The following is a 16,456-nucleotide window of genomic DNA, read 5'->3' as shown; positions in this document are numbered from 1 at the left end:
TCAAACTATATACTATATTCATGACCTTCAGAAATAAAGAGAATTTTGTACACTTAAAGAAACATCCTGGCTGGTTATCTCAGTGGTCAAGTGTTGACCAGGTGTGTGGAAGTCCCAGGTTTGATTTCCAGTCAGGGCACAAGGAGAGGCAATAAACAATCTGCTTCTCTCTTCTCCCTCTTTTCTCTCTTTCTCTCTTCCCCTCCGGCAGCCATACTCAATTAGTTGGAGTATGTCAGCTCCAGGTGCTGAAGATGGCTTCATGGGGCCTCCGCCTCAGGTGCTAAAAATAGCTCGGTTGCGAGTGGCTCCAGATGGGCAGAGCCATCAGCCCTAGACAGGGTTTGCTGGGTGGATCCTAGTTGGGGTGCATGCGGGAGTCTGTCTCTGTATCTCCCCTACTCGTTTAAAAAAATTTTCAAAGAGCCTGACCAGGCAGTAGTGCAGTGGATAGAGCATCAGACTGGGATGCGGAGGACCCAGGTTCGAGACCCTGAGGTCGCCAGCTTGAGCGCAGGCTCATCTGGTCTGAGCAAAAGCTCACCAGCTTGGACCCAAGCTCGCTGGCTTGAGCAAGGAGTTACTCGGTCCGCTGAAGGCCCGCAGTCAAGGCACATATGAGAAAGCAATCAATGAATAACTAAGGTGTTGCAATGCACAACGATTGATGCTTCTCATCTCTCCGTTTCTGTCTGTCTGTCCCTGTCTATCCCTCTCTCTGACTCTGTCTCTGTAAAAAAAAAAAATCAAAGAAACAATACATGTCTTACCAGATACTGCAATGTTCCCACAAAAGATGTACACAGACTTCCTTGATCAACATCTTTAGCATATCCCAGGTCAATTATTTTATGTATAATCTATGAAATAATAAACATTACATGGTTGAAAGTTTTGAAATGGAAGGGCAACAATGTCCTAATAAGGTTCTGGAGAGGGTGGTGGTGAAGAGCTTGGGCTCTGGAATACCATAAATGTGATCTGCCTTGTGATCTCGTTTAGTTTCCTATATGACATTACTAACTACCCCTACTTCACAGAACTGTTATTAGGATTCAATGAAACAGCCAAAGAAAGGGATTTAACACAGTGCCTGGTACATGGTAAAAACTAAATATAGAATGGCTATTAATTTTTGTTTTGGTATGTTCAGAATAAACTTGATCCATTATTCTGAAAGACAAAGGTAAAGGTGACTCCCACACTTGAAGCCGCCGCATACCATCTTACAGTGTGTCAATGTGAGTCAATTCCAGTAGCATGGGGGGGGGGAGCGCAAGAGGGTCTATCATGGTCCAGGTGCCGCTCGCAGAGGGGCGCCAAATTATCTCCAAGACAAACAAGAAAAGCATACTACGCCCTCAGGGGGGCGCCAATAAAGTGTTGTGCCTCAGGCTCCAGTTGTGTTCACTAGGCCACTGGTAAATACCCATCTAACTTCAAAAATATCCAGAAGTCATCAGCTACAAAAAGAGGGAGAGATAGTTTCAAGCACACATGAAAGCTTTGTAAGAGAAGAAGTATCATCTAGCCTTCATCACTTCCAACTAACCACCATCTTAACCAACTATAAGACCACACAATGCAATTCAAAGTTCAGCGTCTTGGCTTTACACCTTTACAGGATCAAATTTCAGTGCTAAAAGCAAGCAAACTGTTCAAATGATTCTGATAAAAAATATCTCAGGGGTCAATTCAAGGTTGTGAATTTTAATATAGAACTTAAGACTTTTGTGGAGAGGAAAATGAGTTGGGTTTTTTTTAGTATAAAACATACTTAAGTAAATGTACTCTTTTTCCCTTAAAGTGAAGCAGACCCAAAATACAGGTATTTTTTTAATGTGCTTGATAGGGATTAATAAATTATTTACTCAGTACCTACTGCCCCTGCTAGAAAAGCAGGTGAACAAGACGGAGCGGCTCATTCTCTACTGCATCTACTGCGACAGCAGAGGAGACAGACAACCAAACACCAAACCTCAGCTAAGTGCAGGGAGGGCTGTGTGGGAAACCTGAGCGTGCGAGGAAGGCACCAGCCCTCAAAGGAGAACTACCTCAGGGAGACAGTACTCAACTGTCATGGAACATGTTTTCAGTGTCCACCTACCTTTCCACCAACATCCTGAAGAACTATGTTTTCAGGTTTTAGATCACGATGTATAATTTTGTTTTCATGCAAATACCGGATCCCAGACCCTAAATAAAATTTAAAATGTATTTTGAGGTAAGAAAAAATACCAGATTAAAAAGAAAAATTCATCTCATAGTTTGTACTTCTCTAATACTCAAATTTATAGCAACAAAGGTAAGTACTCGATTAATATTTCAGCAGTTCAGATTTCTCCACAGAAAATCCAGTAATATTTAACAAATACTAGAGAATTATACTATATACTCATTTAACTTATGAGAAATAGCCTTCAAATGAAAAGGACCCTGTCAGTGGTGGCATAGTGGGTAGAGTGTTGACCTGAAATGTTGAGAGCCCAGGCTTGAAGCCCCGAGGTCACCAGAAGCTGAGTGTGGGTTCATCTGGCTTGAGCACAGGATCATCAACATGACCCCATGGTCACTGGCTTGAAGCCCAAGGTTGCTGGCTTGAGCAAGGGGTCATTGGTGTGGCTTGAGTACCCACTGGTCAAGGCACATATGAAAAAGCAATCGACGAACAACTATATTGATGTTAACTATGACTTGATGCTTCTCATCTCTCTCCTTTCCAGTCTCTCTAAATAAATAGATTAATTGATCTTTAAAAATTTAGAAAAGATGGAACAATTTAAAAAAACCATTTATTTATCCTTATAGCCCCCCCCCCCCCCGCCTTCAACTAGGCTTTATAGCCTACATGATCCAGGAAAAGAAGCAAAATCAAAATACATAAGGAAACATATTCTTGGCTTTTGAGCTGGCCCAAAGGCCTAGGTCCTGATAATTTTAGGATTTTTCAGGAGTTATTCTGATTAAAAAGAGATGTCATCCTAAGAGTTGACTTGAAAACCTATTTAATAGATCCAATGCCACTGTTAAATAAAACTACTATGGTTAATCAAGGAGGGAGAAAGAATAGAATTAAATTAGGTCACTTAATATCATTTTTTTTGGTCAGCAATTTGAGCATTAGCCAAAAATAAAAAATAAGTAACAAAATATCCTAGTTTTTACTTAGCATCAACAATAACAGTTAAATTTTTCTGATAATTTCTTATAGATGCTAAAAATCTATGCTTTATAGTATATAGAATCTTTTAATAATCATTAAATTATAGTGGTATTTCATGTTGATTACATACCTATATCACTCAGTAAAGAAAGTATCTGGCTTTCTTTAAGTCCACAGCAATTTTCTGGTTTGTTGAGAAGCTAAAGAAAAAGAAAGTCTAAAATGTATACTGCCAATGTTGCTAGGCAGTAACAATGACACATTAATCACTACCACTACACTCTAAGAGAATATTCAAAGAAGAAAATAAGTCATGTAAAGGAAATATAAGAGGGGGAAAATTACCAAATCCACACAGAGAATGTGTAAATTTCATGACACGGCTTATACAAGTAAAGATAAAGGGAGAAAGTATTAAAAACTGAAAAATCTCACAGATATGAATATAAAATCTGTATGGCAGATTTAAAATAAGGCGGGAAAAGATTTCTAATAGAGAAAAAATTTTGGGGGGAGAAAGAAGTGAAGGGATTAACAAGTATAAACTGGTAGTTACAACATAGTCACAAGGATGTAAAGCAAAACAAAGGGAATACAGTCTATAATATTGTGATAATTATGTATCGTGCCAGCTGGGTCCTGGAAATATCTAGGAGATCACTATATAAAACATATGATTGTCTAACCACTATGCTGTACACCTAAAACCAACAGAAAATAGTATGTGAAGTAAACTATAATTTAAAAAGTCTTTTTTATAAACACTTTAATAAAATTAAATATTGATATTTTTATCTAACACCATCAATATAGTCCCATCCTGCAAACACCATCAACAACAAAAAAATGATTGTTCTAAATCAGGGTTCAGCATATGTTCCTTGTAAAGAAACAGACTAAATACTTTAGGCTTCACAGGCCATGTAGTCTCTGTCACAACTACTCAACACTGCCGCTGTACTGAAGTAACAGACCCTGGTTTATTGACCTTCATTCTAGATGGTCATAGTGAATGTGATTCAAATACTGTTAAAGTCCATAATTTACTATCTCATCATCTCAAAACAGCCATACTACCTTTCGGAGATCTCCTCCAGAACAATATTCCATTGCTAGAAGAGGGACATCGTTAATTAAAAAATTCAATTCCTCAGGAACATCACAGGCCTTTACAACATTAGAGTGATCCAACCTAATAAAAAGGGGAAAACATTATAATCAAAAATTCTTTTCCAATGAAAAGAGACTGGGGTAGTTAACAGAGGGGCAGTGAAGGAAGAAAGGCTGGCATTATTTGTAATATTCTACTTTCTCATTTGTATAACTAAAAATTAATTTTAAGGCCCTGGCCGGTTGGCTCAGCGGTGGAGCGTCGGCCTGGCGTGCGGGGGACCCGGGTTCGATTCCCGGCCAGGGCGCATAGGAGAGGCGCCCATTTGCTTCTCCACCCCCCACCCCCCTCCTTCCTCTCTGTCTCTCTCTTCCCCTCCCGCAGCCGGGGCTCCATTGGAGCAGGGATGGCCCGGGCGCTGGGGATGGCTCCTTGGCCTCTGCCCCAGGCGCTAGAGTGGCTCTGGTCACCGCGGAGCGACGCCCCAGCGGGGCAGAGCATCGCCCCCTGGTGGGCAGAGCGTTGCCCCTGGTGGGCGTGCCGGGTGGATCCCAGTCGGGCGCATGCGGGAGTCTGTCTGACTGTCTCTCCCCGTTTCCGGCTTCAGAAAAATACAAAAAAAAAAAATAATAATAATAATAATTTTAAGAGAAAATACAAATAAAAACACTATCACTACAATTATATTTCTTTAGCCAAGTAGTAAGCATCTTATGTACATTAACTCACTTACTTATAATAATAGTCCTAGTATATGTAGATTTGTTAATAGTCTGATCCCACAGGAAAAAACTGAAGCATAAACTGATTAAGTAACATAAGAGCACAGAGCAAGTAGGTGATCAAATAGGAATTAAAGTGTGGCTCCAAAGTCTGCCTTGTACTGCCTGTCCTATGATCACAGAGTTACCCAGAGATGAACACTATTAAAATTTTGGCAAATTTCCTTTCAGTTTTTAATTTGTGCACAAATATTTTTCAGTAAATAATGCACCATGCTATCATCATCATCCAGTGGATCTCAAAACTGGAATAGATTCCCAGGTCCTAGGGACCTAAAGAAACAGAATTTCTATGTGTAGGATCTGAAAATTTATAGTTATCAAGCTTTCCTGGTGACCATGACTTACAGACAAATTTGAGAAGCATTAAAGTGAACTGAGAACAGATACTGAAGTCAGAAAGTGCTTATTTCAAAGCCAGACTCTCTCACCTACCAACTTTATAACTCTATGAGCTTCAACTTCCTCATCTATAAAATAGAAATGATACCTAAATATAGGGTTGCTGTGACAACTAGAAGAATCATTTGTAAAATACTTAGCTTTACTACCTGTTGAGGTTCTAAAATATGTCCACTTCTCCCTTCAAGAACTTATGTCTTCTCCCCAAAGGTGTGGGCAGTACTTAGTGACTCCTTTAACAAGTAGAAATTGGTAGAAAGAGTGGAGTACAACTTCCGAGGAAAGACCATAAAAGATACATCAGCTTTGGAGAAAGCAAGCTGCCATGTCATGAAGACATTCAAACTCCCCACACAGGCCCGTATAGAGAAAACTGATGCCTCTAGCCACCAGCCAAATAAATAAATGAGCTTGGAAGTGGATACTCCAGCCCCATTCAAGCCTTTGGATGACTACGGCACCAAGTCAACATTCTGGGATGTTTCAGGAGAGATTTGTGTTAAAACCACCCAGGTTAAGTCATCCCCAAATTCCTAAACTTCAAAAACTGTGAGATTCTAAATGTTTGTTGTTTTAAGCCACTAGGTTTGGAGTAATTTTTTACAAAGCAATAGATACACTATTTAATAAAAGTGGGTGAAAGTAAGAAATGAGGATAGTTACTGCTATGTAACTAGCAAGTCAGAGGAGCACTGCCCAAGATCCAGAAGAAGCAGATTCTGCCCTCATACAACTGAATCGAACAATACTAGCTGATTTATAAAACGAAACCTAAGTAAGCATGTGATGTTTTCTGAAATAGAACACATCTATCTAGTGAGAAAAAGAGAAATATATTCCCCAAAAGATCCTAAGAAGAATGGATTCTTGACCTCCTCCTCTATGATGACACCTGGATGGGCTGCAGAATCAGGAAATATAAGTCAAGTACACTTACTTTTTCATGATCTGGATTTCGTGGCACCACCGTTCTCTGTTTTTGGTACTTAGCTCTAGGCGACAAGACTTAATTGCTATTTTGAGTTCAAGTTCCTAACAAAATAGAAAATCAACAGAAAAAAAGATAAATTAGGTTCTTGTGCAGATTTACTTGCTATCAAAGGAACGCCAACCTGGGGCAACAAAACCCTAATTTTACTAATTAGACATACTTATCCACAGCTCTCTTGAACCAATGCTTTTGTTAGGTAAACCATGAGAACCAATGCTTTAAAACTGACCAAACAGGCCCTGGCCGGTTGGCTCAGCGGTAGAGCGTCGGTCTAGCGTGCGGAGGACCCGGGTTCGATTCCTGGCCAGGGCACACAGGAGAAGCGCCCATTTGCTTCTCCACCCCCCCCCCCCACACACCACTCCTTCCTCTGTCTCTCTCTTCCCCTCCCGCAGCCAAGGCTCCATTGGAGCAAAGATGGCCCGGGCGCTGGGGATGGCTCTGTGGCCTCTGCCCCAGGTGCTAGAGTGGCTCTGGTCGCAACATGGCGACGCCCAGGATGAGCAGAGCATCGCCCCCTGGTGGGCAGAGCGTTGCCCCTGGTGGGCGTGCGGGGTGGATCCCAGTTGGGCGCATGCGGGAGTCTGTCTGACTGTCTCTCCCTGTTTCCAGCTTCAGAAAAATGAAAAAAACAAAAAACAAAAAACTGACCAAACACACCAAAGCACATAAGCAAAAAGTGACTCAGGCTGATACTATAACAGGTTTCTTCAGAATACTGTTTCATAATATATGGCTAGAAAATTCAAAGACCCTGCCTTCCCAACAAACCTCTTTTTGAGCTTAGTCAAGACAGCTAATAAGACCACCAGCCTCCAGCAGAACTAGAATGAAGAGGATAATTCAGGGCTCCCTGGCCTCAATAACAAGTAATTTTAATATGACCAAACCTGGTAAAAACAAACAAAACCCCCCCCTCCAAATTAGGTTATGATTTCTCTGCATTTCAAATGACATAAAAAAAACTAACAATAATTGTACTTCTGTTTCCATGTTTATAAAATGAACCTAATAGCTCTAGCCTATGATTAGTAATTTACCCAATTCTGACAAAACTAAACCCAACCTAATGTACATCACAAGAAATAGCCAGACTTCATCACATTCTGGCAACAGAAATAATGCAGCTCAGGACAGCAGGTGGGACCAAACAAGAGCAAAGAAAATATATATAGATGAGGAAGCAAGACATAATTTGTATGGGGTAATCTAAACGTGGGGTAGGGGATAGAAGATGGGAGGAAAAAGCTAGAGATAAGAGAACAGATGTATAGATAAGTGGAAAGGAACTAAAGCTACAACCCAGCTTAACCACAGTACTCACACCCTTCAACCTTTATTTTGTTTTAAGCAGGTACCTGGTTGTAGCTAGGTCCCAAGTAAGTTTTTACCACCATGGAAATAATCTGGCACAAGCATGAACATTAAAACCAGACTCTGATATGATTGAGGCAGGAAGCTATCTATTTCAAAAAGATCCCATTCTGTTAAGATACTTCAACTCCTCAGTTTCTATCTCACCTACTTTTAAAGGCCTTCCTCACTTTACCTTTTCACAAAGAATGTCCTGTGGAAAGTTTACAGATGTCCAGCAAAATATTTTAAAAGTTCCATTGTTTGAAAAACTGGGAATTTTCCAGAAATAGATAGTGATAGTTCCACAACAACGTAAATGTATGTTAGGTCACAGAACTATACACTTAAAATTGGTTAAAATGGTAAATGTTATGTATATTCTATCACAATAAAAAAAAGGAAAATATTAAGTTAAATTTGTTTTATTATAGGAGTTCTCAGAGCTTTTAAAACACTAACATGGGTTTTGACTCTCCAAATGAAGGAATATTATATGTGCAGCATTAACCCAATGTATTTGACCACAGTATCCTTTTTTCAAAGTGTTTCACAGGATTAGTTATTACAAAAACACTTTGAGAAGTGTCACCCGATTCCATAGAAAGAGTTTTTTGGTTATTTTGCCATGCTTCCATATTACTTTACAAATACCTTTGTTAAAAGGTTACCACATTGCCTGACCTGTGGTGGCGCAGTGGATAAAGCATTGACCTGGAAATGCTGAGGTCGCCGGTTCGAAACCCTGGGCTTGCCTGGTCAAGGCACATATGGGAGTTGATGCTTCCAGCTCTCCCCCCCCCCCCCGTCTCTCTCTCCTCTCTCTCTCCTCTCTAAAATGAATAAATAAAATAAAAATTAAAAAAAAAAAAAGGTTACCACATTGTACTTAAAAAGTGCCTACCTCTCCCACTAGACTTGAAATCTCTTTGAGGGCAGAAAACTCTGTTTTTTGTTCATTTGGACACCATCGGCCCTCAGCATTAAAATCAGCTAAATAAACCATCTCACTCACATCCTTTACTCTTCTTCATTGAGATTTAAAAGGTGTAGATGAAATACCAGGACACAACTTCCACTAAAACACAAGGATCTTGAAAGCTGGAAATGCAAGCCCTAAGTCAGGCTTAGACAAGTAATGATGCTGTTTCCAGGTCTCTTGACAGGGTATTTCTTCTCTTCTCAATATATGCCCAGTGTCAAATGTCCCAGTTTTGGGGAAGTCCACTCTGGACACCTGGAAAGTTTCTGAGATAATTCTAAGATTCTAGAGCAGGGGTCCCCAAACTTTTTATACAGGGGGCCAGTTCACTGTCCCTCAGACCATTGGAGGGCCGGACTATAAAAAAAACTATGAACAAATCCCTATGCACACTGCACAGATCTTATTTTAAAGTAAAAAAAACAAAACGGGAACAAATACAATATTTAAAATAAAGAACAAATAAATTTAAATCAACCAACCGGATAAATGGCCTCAGGGGGCCGCATATAGCCCGCGGGCCGTAGTTTGGGGACCCCTGTTCTAGAGGATCCAAATTTCTTCCATTTGAAAAAAAAAAAAAAGTGATAAATTCCATACAGAAAGTAGAATGGTGGTTGACTGAGGCTCTAGGGAGGAGGAAATGGGGAGTTATTTTTTTAATGGGTACAGAGTTTCAGTTTCAGAAAATAAAAAAGTTCTGGAAATGAATGGTGGTGATAGTTGCTCAAGAGTGTGAATGTACTTAATGCCACTGAACTATACACTTAAAACTGATTAAAATGTAAAATTTTATGTAATACATATCTATATATTTTACCACAATTATTTTAAGAAGTGATATATTAATCCATCCCAGCCAAGGTCCAAGAAAAGCAGTCACAAAAACGTAACAGCATGCATACTTTTTCTTTCTTATGACCAGGCTGTCAGGCTTTGATAAAAAGTCCACAGGCAACATCTGCTGGGAGTGCTTGGCTCCTCCTCTTTTCTGTTTTGAGTGCCTTTATGTCCTGACGATGAGAATTACTAAATTTATTACTTGTGCAGCTGTCAAAGTACTTAATGCTTTAGTCCTCACCTTCCACTCTCCCTCTCTCCAAGATTTCCTCCTATGCTCCATCTGGAAATCTATCTCATAAAATTTCATCAGTTCCATAAGTGACATTTGTCATTAAAACTGCCACACAAACATGCCTATTCCTTCCAGGTCCACTCCCATCTCCCCTACCTCCCACCCTATATTATGGGCTCTCATTCCTGTTATTTCTTTCTTTCTTTTTTAAATTTATGTTAGAGAGAGGGAAAGGGGTAGAGAGACACAGAAACACTGATCTGTTCCTGTATGTGCCCTAACCAGGGATCGAACCGGCAACCTTTGCTTATCAGGACAATGCTCTATCCAACCAAGCTATCCCACCAGGGCTCACACGTTACTTCTTTTCTTTTTTTCTTAGCGAGAGAGAAAGAGACAGACAGACAGACAGCGAGGGAGGAAGAGAGATGAGAAGCATCAATTCACAGTTGCATCACTTTAGTTGTTCAGCCAAGCCAGTGACCCCTTGCTCAAGCCCAGCGACCATGGGATCATGTCAATGATCCCACATTCAAGTCAGTGACCTCAGGGTCCCAGATCGACACTCTACCCACTGCTCCACCACCAGTCAGGTTCACAGTGTTACACTCGTTATTTCTTAAGACAGCAAATCATGATTTTCCTCTTGAATTCACTTCTTCATTCACAGGCCAATTACAAGCATTTTGATTATATCTTAACTGCTCATCTCGTCCCATGGTTTTGCACTCAGATTTATCTTTCACAAAAAAGATCTTCCCAGAACACTTTTATCTTGGCATTTCCTTTTCTTTTTTTAATTTTTAATTTAATTAATTTTTTTACAGAGACAGAGAGAGAGTCAGAGAGAGGGATAGACAGGGACAGACAGACAGTAATGGAGAGAGATGAGAAGCATCAATCATCAGTTTTTCGTTGTGGCACTTTAGTTGTTCATCATTGCTTTCTCATATGTGCCTTGACCGTGGGGCGACAGCAGACCGAGAAACCCCTTGCTTGAGCCAGCGACTTTGGGTCCAAGCTGGTGAGCTCTGCTCAAACCAGATGAGCCCGTGCTCAAGCTGACGACCTTGGGGTCTTGAACCTGGGCCCTCCGCATCCCAGTCCGACGCTCTATCCCCTGCACCACTGCCTGGTCAGGCTTGTCATTTCCTTTTTAAGGTCAATTAATGATTATCAAGATTATGAAAATATCAACAACACAGCAGCAGGAGCTAATATCTGATAGCTTAACATAGGCCAGGTATTGTACTTAGCTTTACTACATTAGTTTTTCTAACTCTCAGACTTATATACATTATTAAAACCATTTTAAAGATGCCAAAACAAAGGCCATACTGCAGGGGTTATTAGTCCAGAGTTTATACATCTAAAAGGTCTGTGAATGTCCTTCAGGAAAGCATGAACTTCCTCAAATGTAAATGCATAAGGCCGCACAAATGTGCCTCTATGCATTTTTCTGGGGAAAAGTTTCATAGCTTTTATTGGTATAGCAAAAGTGCATAGCTCAAACATGATTATTAACTGCTGCTACATTGGTTAAACATTTTTAATTAAATCAATGTAAAATTCCCACGTTATACGTTGTCTTCAGTTAATTAGAGCATCTCATCCCAATCTATCTCTTTCCCGTGTGAAGCCACGATCATTATCAACAGCTGATCCTCATACTGTTTCCTACCTGGAACCCATTCCCAATTCCAAAGCCAACCCAATGTTTCTAAAAGCTTAACTGTAAACCCACCAGGAAATCTTGCCTACTCCAGCACCACTGATATTACATAGCCTCCAAACGCACGCAAGTACACACACGTTCCAACAGGAAGCCCCCTCTTCAGCCCCATTTTCTCATCTACTTGTGCTCACAACACACACTTTGATGTGCATCTGCTTCACATACCCTCATGCTCTCTACATTCAGGGGGACACATATGCACTGTCGCACTCGGTCAACACCTTGCCACATCTTGACACTCGTACTAGTCTCCCTAATAGCTCTCACACACGCTGACCTAGGACCTCAATCACCAGGCTCACAATCTCTCTCTCTCTCTCTCTCTCTCATACACAGGCTCACTGGCCCACAATACTGCCCAAGGTCTCACCGACAATCTTTCCCACACTGGCAGTCGCTGTGTTCCACAGACGCTGACAAACACCCACAGCCGCTCCCTTGCGCGCCCCGCCTCACCCGATGCTGGTACAGGCAGACGTTTCCGAAGCCGCCGGTGCCCAGCCGCTCCCGCATTTCCCAGGGCCCGCCCGCGCCCGGCCGCAGCCCCGGGGGCCGCTCCATGGGGCGGGAGGGCAGCGGCCTGGGGTTCCACCACTGTTCCAAGGCCGGTTCCGGGCCGCCAAGGCTCGCGCGTCTTTCTTCTCGCGATATGAATGCGTCACTTCCGGTACGCCGCAGAAAAGTCCCGCCCCAAATTCTCCCCAGAACTGAAGCTGCGCGGAGAGGTAGGTGGGGGGAAGTAGGTGGTTAAGTACCGTGGTCATTTTCCTAGTTGAGAGAACCCACTTGTTTTAACCAGTTTTCAAAAATGTTAAATCTCGGCCCTGCCTGGGTAGCTCAGTTGGTTAGACTAGAGCATGGTCCAAATACACCAAGGTTGCGGGTTCCTTCCCTGGTCATATACGAGAATCAACCAATGAATGCATAAATAAGAGGTTCAACAAATCCGTATTTCTCTCTCTTAATAAATAAAAATTTAAATAAAAATAGGATGACTCCAGACCCTACAGTCTCTTCCAATCACTTTCCAAATGAGTCTTTCCTATGTTGGTCTCTTCTAAACTTCACATTGCCTCCACCCCTACCTACACTCTTTAAGTTCATTCTTCTGCAGCCTATCCGCCATCCCCACCACCCGCTGAGCTTGCTCAGGCAAATGCTAAAAATGGTTTAAATATTTCAGGATCTGAAGAACTATAAAGAATCCTTTCCTAATAGGCCCACTGATCATTAGCCTCCATAATTCACTTTTTTTTTCTTAACTAATTAATCATCTTCCACAGGGGAATCAGGCTCAGCTCTTCTTTTGCTTGACTTGCTATACACCTGTTCCAGGATATCCCCTGTGGTCCCAAACAACTCAAGGATATGATGCTGTTCCAGAGTAAAGAATGTTACCCCTGACTTCAGGAGCTTTCCCTCAGATGCTTTACGGAGCTGTCAAGTAGTCCTACAGATACAGGTTTGCCAGTGCAGTAGTTCCTCATTATGGGGATTGTCTCGTGTGATGCAGGACTGTGGAGGCAAGCTTCAGAAATACTGTTTGTGTAGCAAGAAGTGCCTCTGGTGGTGGATTGCCTTAGCATAGGGAAACCAACTCCCCATTTTTGCTGAGTCCATCATATGCTTCACGGAATTGGGGGATCTCCTCAATCACTCCAGGTATAACAATCAGTGTGGGATCAAATTCTCTGAAGAAATGTCAGTTGGCATTAAGTGTGGTCATTTGAGCCGCCTTTGAGATCATGTGCACTTGGACCATCATTTGCACAGCTTGGCCTGTGAATTCAGTACTTGGAATTCCTACTAACCCTTGGAGGCACACAGTTGTGCCATCACAGATGTAGCATGTGAGACATTTAAAGTAGATACAGGGTCTGCATCACAGCAGTATCTCTGGCTGCTCTGAAAGCACTAAATGGGCTTTTGGCAGAGCAAAGGTGTCTCGTCACCAAAACCCTTGAATAGTGCAGATTGGTGAGCACCGCATTATGCAAAGCGAGTCATGTAGGTCATCAGTAACGCACGTGGTAGTGGAAAATCTGGTTTCCATGAATGCTTGGTAGCCATGGAGCTGGAGTATCAGACTTGGAAGTAATTGCAAATGGTACCTCCAAGAACACATCTCTTAGAACTGGGCAGACTGCACTGATGATTGTGATACAGATTGTACTAACAGTAAGAAGCCCTCATTTGCTAGATACACATCATCACAGTTAGCACTGGAATGTGATCTCCACAGATGAGACCGAAATCTAATTCTCGTTTGGAAGAGCCAGGGAATACATGCTGAGGGTCTGAGGTTTCTGATGATTGGGTTTACCATGAAGAGGCCATCTTTGCAGGAACCTGGTTATTTCTTATAGTTCACTCTTTGAACATCCCCTATTCACATGGACATTGCATAGTTTGTTTTAAAATCCTGAACCAATTGACTCCAGGTTCCATAATCTTCAAGTTTGCCAGTCCATTTTTTTATGTATAAAATGGAAGTAATAATGCCTACCTCGTGTTTTGTGAGGATTAAGTGAAATCATGTCTTGGGCATAAGTGCCCAATATATAAGAGCAATTATTTTTCTTTTGGCCTCCAAAATATGGCATTCTCCAGTGATGTCACTCTGCTCCTTCTCCATATACTTGTTGGATCAGTCTTTTTTTTTTTTTTTCTTTCAGGGACAGAGAGAGAGTCAGATAGAGGGATAGATAGGGACAGACAGACAGGAATGGAGAGAGATGAGAAGCATCAATCATCAGTTTTTTGTTGCGACACCGTAGTTGTTCATTGATTGCTTTCTTATATGTGCCATGACCGCGGGCCTTCAGCAGACTGAACAACCCCCACTCGAACCAGTGACCTTGGGTCCATGCTAGTGAGCTTTTTGCTCAAGCCAGATGAGCCTGTGCTCAAGCTGGCAACCCGGAGTCTCGAACCTGGGTCCTGCCTCATTCCAGTCTGACGCTCTATCCACTGCGCCACCGCCTGGTCAGGCTTGGATCAGTCTTATTTCTATGGTAGTTATCTTCAGCTTAGGACTCTATTCACCCTATCTTATTTTCATCTATTCTCATATTTCACCTATGGCCAATACCCTGATGATCCCCAAAGCCCCATCAATAATCCAAATCTCCATAAATTTATAACTGTCTAATGGCACACTAAAATTCAACATTATCGAAAGCAGAACTCATCTTTTTTTAAATCTGCCTCTTCTCTTCCCAATTAGACTGTAAACTTGGGGACAACAGACACCATGTTGGGACTCGGCTATCCTCCTGGAGCCTAGAAAAAAGCCTGGCACATAGGAGTTGAGTATTTGCTGAAAGACTGAATGACTTTTTTTTATATATGATGAATGCTATAAGAAAAATGGCAAAGGCCCTGGGTCCCTTCTCCATCCTAGGTTGCTCAGGGAGAAGCCACCTGTGAGATCCTGGAATAACAGCCAGGCCTAAAGTCCTGGTTCCTCCTATTACACACACACACTATTTCATTTCAATGGTTATAAGTAACAAAGATAAGATACCTCTCAACCATGGAAAAGTATCTGGATTTTATTTGATAATTTAAATGTTTTTGAAAATGTTGATAGACAAAGGATGTACTTGGGACTGGATGGCAAACATGCTTTTAATATAGGATTGTCATCCTAAAATGTGACTTTTCCCAAAAAACATTCAATATTCAATCTTAGGCCTCTTGCTACAGACAGGTTCCATGGGAATGCACCAGGAAGAGGCAGAGAAACAGTCCCCATGGGAGACTGTAGTTTCTTTTAAAAAACAGGCTGATGCAACTCCTGTGAAGTTCATAAAGTGCCTTGCCCTTTGCTTAATCATCCAGTGTAAAGTCAAAGGGCTCAAAGTCTTTCCGGAAGCGGCGAGCCAGGGTCTCCTCTTCTTCCTTGCTGATCTGACACTGCCTCCAGTCGGACTTGTCAGGAATATTAAGGATGGCTTCACTTGCCAGGACTTCCCTGCAGAAAGAGCACAAGGAAGTCAAAATAGACAGTTATCAGTGTGACACCTCCCCCTGCCCATTCCTCTCCGGCCAGAGAGCTCTCCTCAGCATCACCGAAAGAAGGCATGCAAACTCTTCTGACTGCGCAGACTGTTTTCTCTTGCCCTGAGTGCCATCTCTACCATTTTATCAAAATCACACCCATTTTAAGTGACCAGCTCAGGTCCTCTTCTTAACCCCTCAAATTCCATTTACTTTTCTGACCAACTTGGAACTACATTTTTTGGAACTTAGAGAAGCAACATGGCACAGGAGAATGGGGGCAGGTCCTGGTCCCAGAATATCAGAGACAATTCCCTTCCTGGTTCTGCCACTTGCTTTCTATGACATGAACAGATGAATTCTCTGAGTCTTGATTTTCTCACCTATGAAATGCAAAATAAGGATTTTGTGAGGTATGGTTGTAACATTAAAGCACCAAACCAAGGGGGTGGGGGAGGGGCACAAAGAAGGCTAGATGGAGAGTGACGGAGGACAATCTGACTTTGGGTTCAATGTATGCAACAGAATTGAATGACAAGATGACCTGGACACGTTTTCTTTGAATATATGTACTATATGTACCCTGATTTATTGATGTCACCCCATTAAAATAAAAATTTATTTATAAAAAAAAAGAATTTACAGTTAAAAAAAAAAAAAAGCACCAAACCAGCTGTGATTGCACACTGCCTTAAACTCTAGCTCTGTCATCCCCATTAGACCATGAGTTTGCTAAAGGCATTGTGCAGTCAGACACCTAGTGCCATAACCACTCTGACTTTCTGCCTCTCCTTTTAGCGGATTCAAGCCAACATAGGCACAACTACACAGGCTCACTACAAACAATAACAACAAACAAA

At 41.7% G+C, this 16,456-nt stretch overlaps 2 protein-coding genes across 5 annotated transcripts in view; both read right to left on the bottom strand.

Annotated features, from left to right (window-relative positions):
- The window catches only part of CHUK (component of inhibitor of nuclear factor kappa B kinase complex), a 39,499-nt gene extending 27,283 nt beyond the window's left edge, over positions 1-12,216 (bottom strand). For 2 of the 3 annotated variants that reach the window (XM_066354956.1, XM_066354957.1), the window contains exons 1-6: positions 12,051-12,216; positions 6,396-6,490; positions 4,241-4,355; positions 3,294-3,363; positions 2,108-2,196; positions 771-860 (exon numbers count right to left, since the gene is read on the bottom strand). In XM_066354956.1, the coding sequence (XP_066211053.1) occupies positions 771-860; positions 2,108-2,196; positions 3,294-3,363; positions 4,241-4,355; positions 6,396-6,490; positions 12,051-12,155 (564 nt within the window). In that variant the 5' untranslated portion in view covers positions 12,156-12,216. Of the gene's footprint in view, positions 1-770; positions 861-2,107; positions 2,197-3,293; positions 3,364-4,240; positions 4,356-6,395; positions 6,491-11,964 lie in introns of all 3 variants that reach the window. The other variant, XM_066354958.1, reaches the window with a different exon arrangement.
- A 2,912-nt stretch (positions 12,217-15,128) lies between these two features.
- Positions 15,129-16,456, bottom strand: part of CWF19L1 (CWF19 like cell cycle control factor 1) — a 33,294-nt gene continuing 31,966 nt past the window's right edge. For both annotated transcript variants that reach the window (XM_066355242.1, XM_066355243.1), the window contains one exon: positions 15,129-15,570. In XM_066355242.1, the coding sequence (XP_066211339.1) occupies positions 15,426-15,570 (145 nt within the window). In that variant the 3' untranslated portion in view covers positions 15,129-15,425. The remainder of the gene's footprint in view (positions 15,571-16,456) is intronic.

This window comes from Saccopteryx leptura, chromosome 13 (genome assembly GCF_036850995.1).
Source record: "Saccopteryx leptura isolate mSacLep1 chromosome 13, mSacLep1_pri_phased_curated, whole genome shotgun sequence".
Lineage (NCBI taxonomy): Eukaryota > Metazoa > Chordata > Mammalia > Chiroptera > Emballonuridae > Saccopteryx > Saccopteryx leptura.
This window is presented reverse-complemented; position numbering and strand designations above follow the sequence as displayed.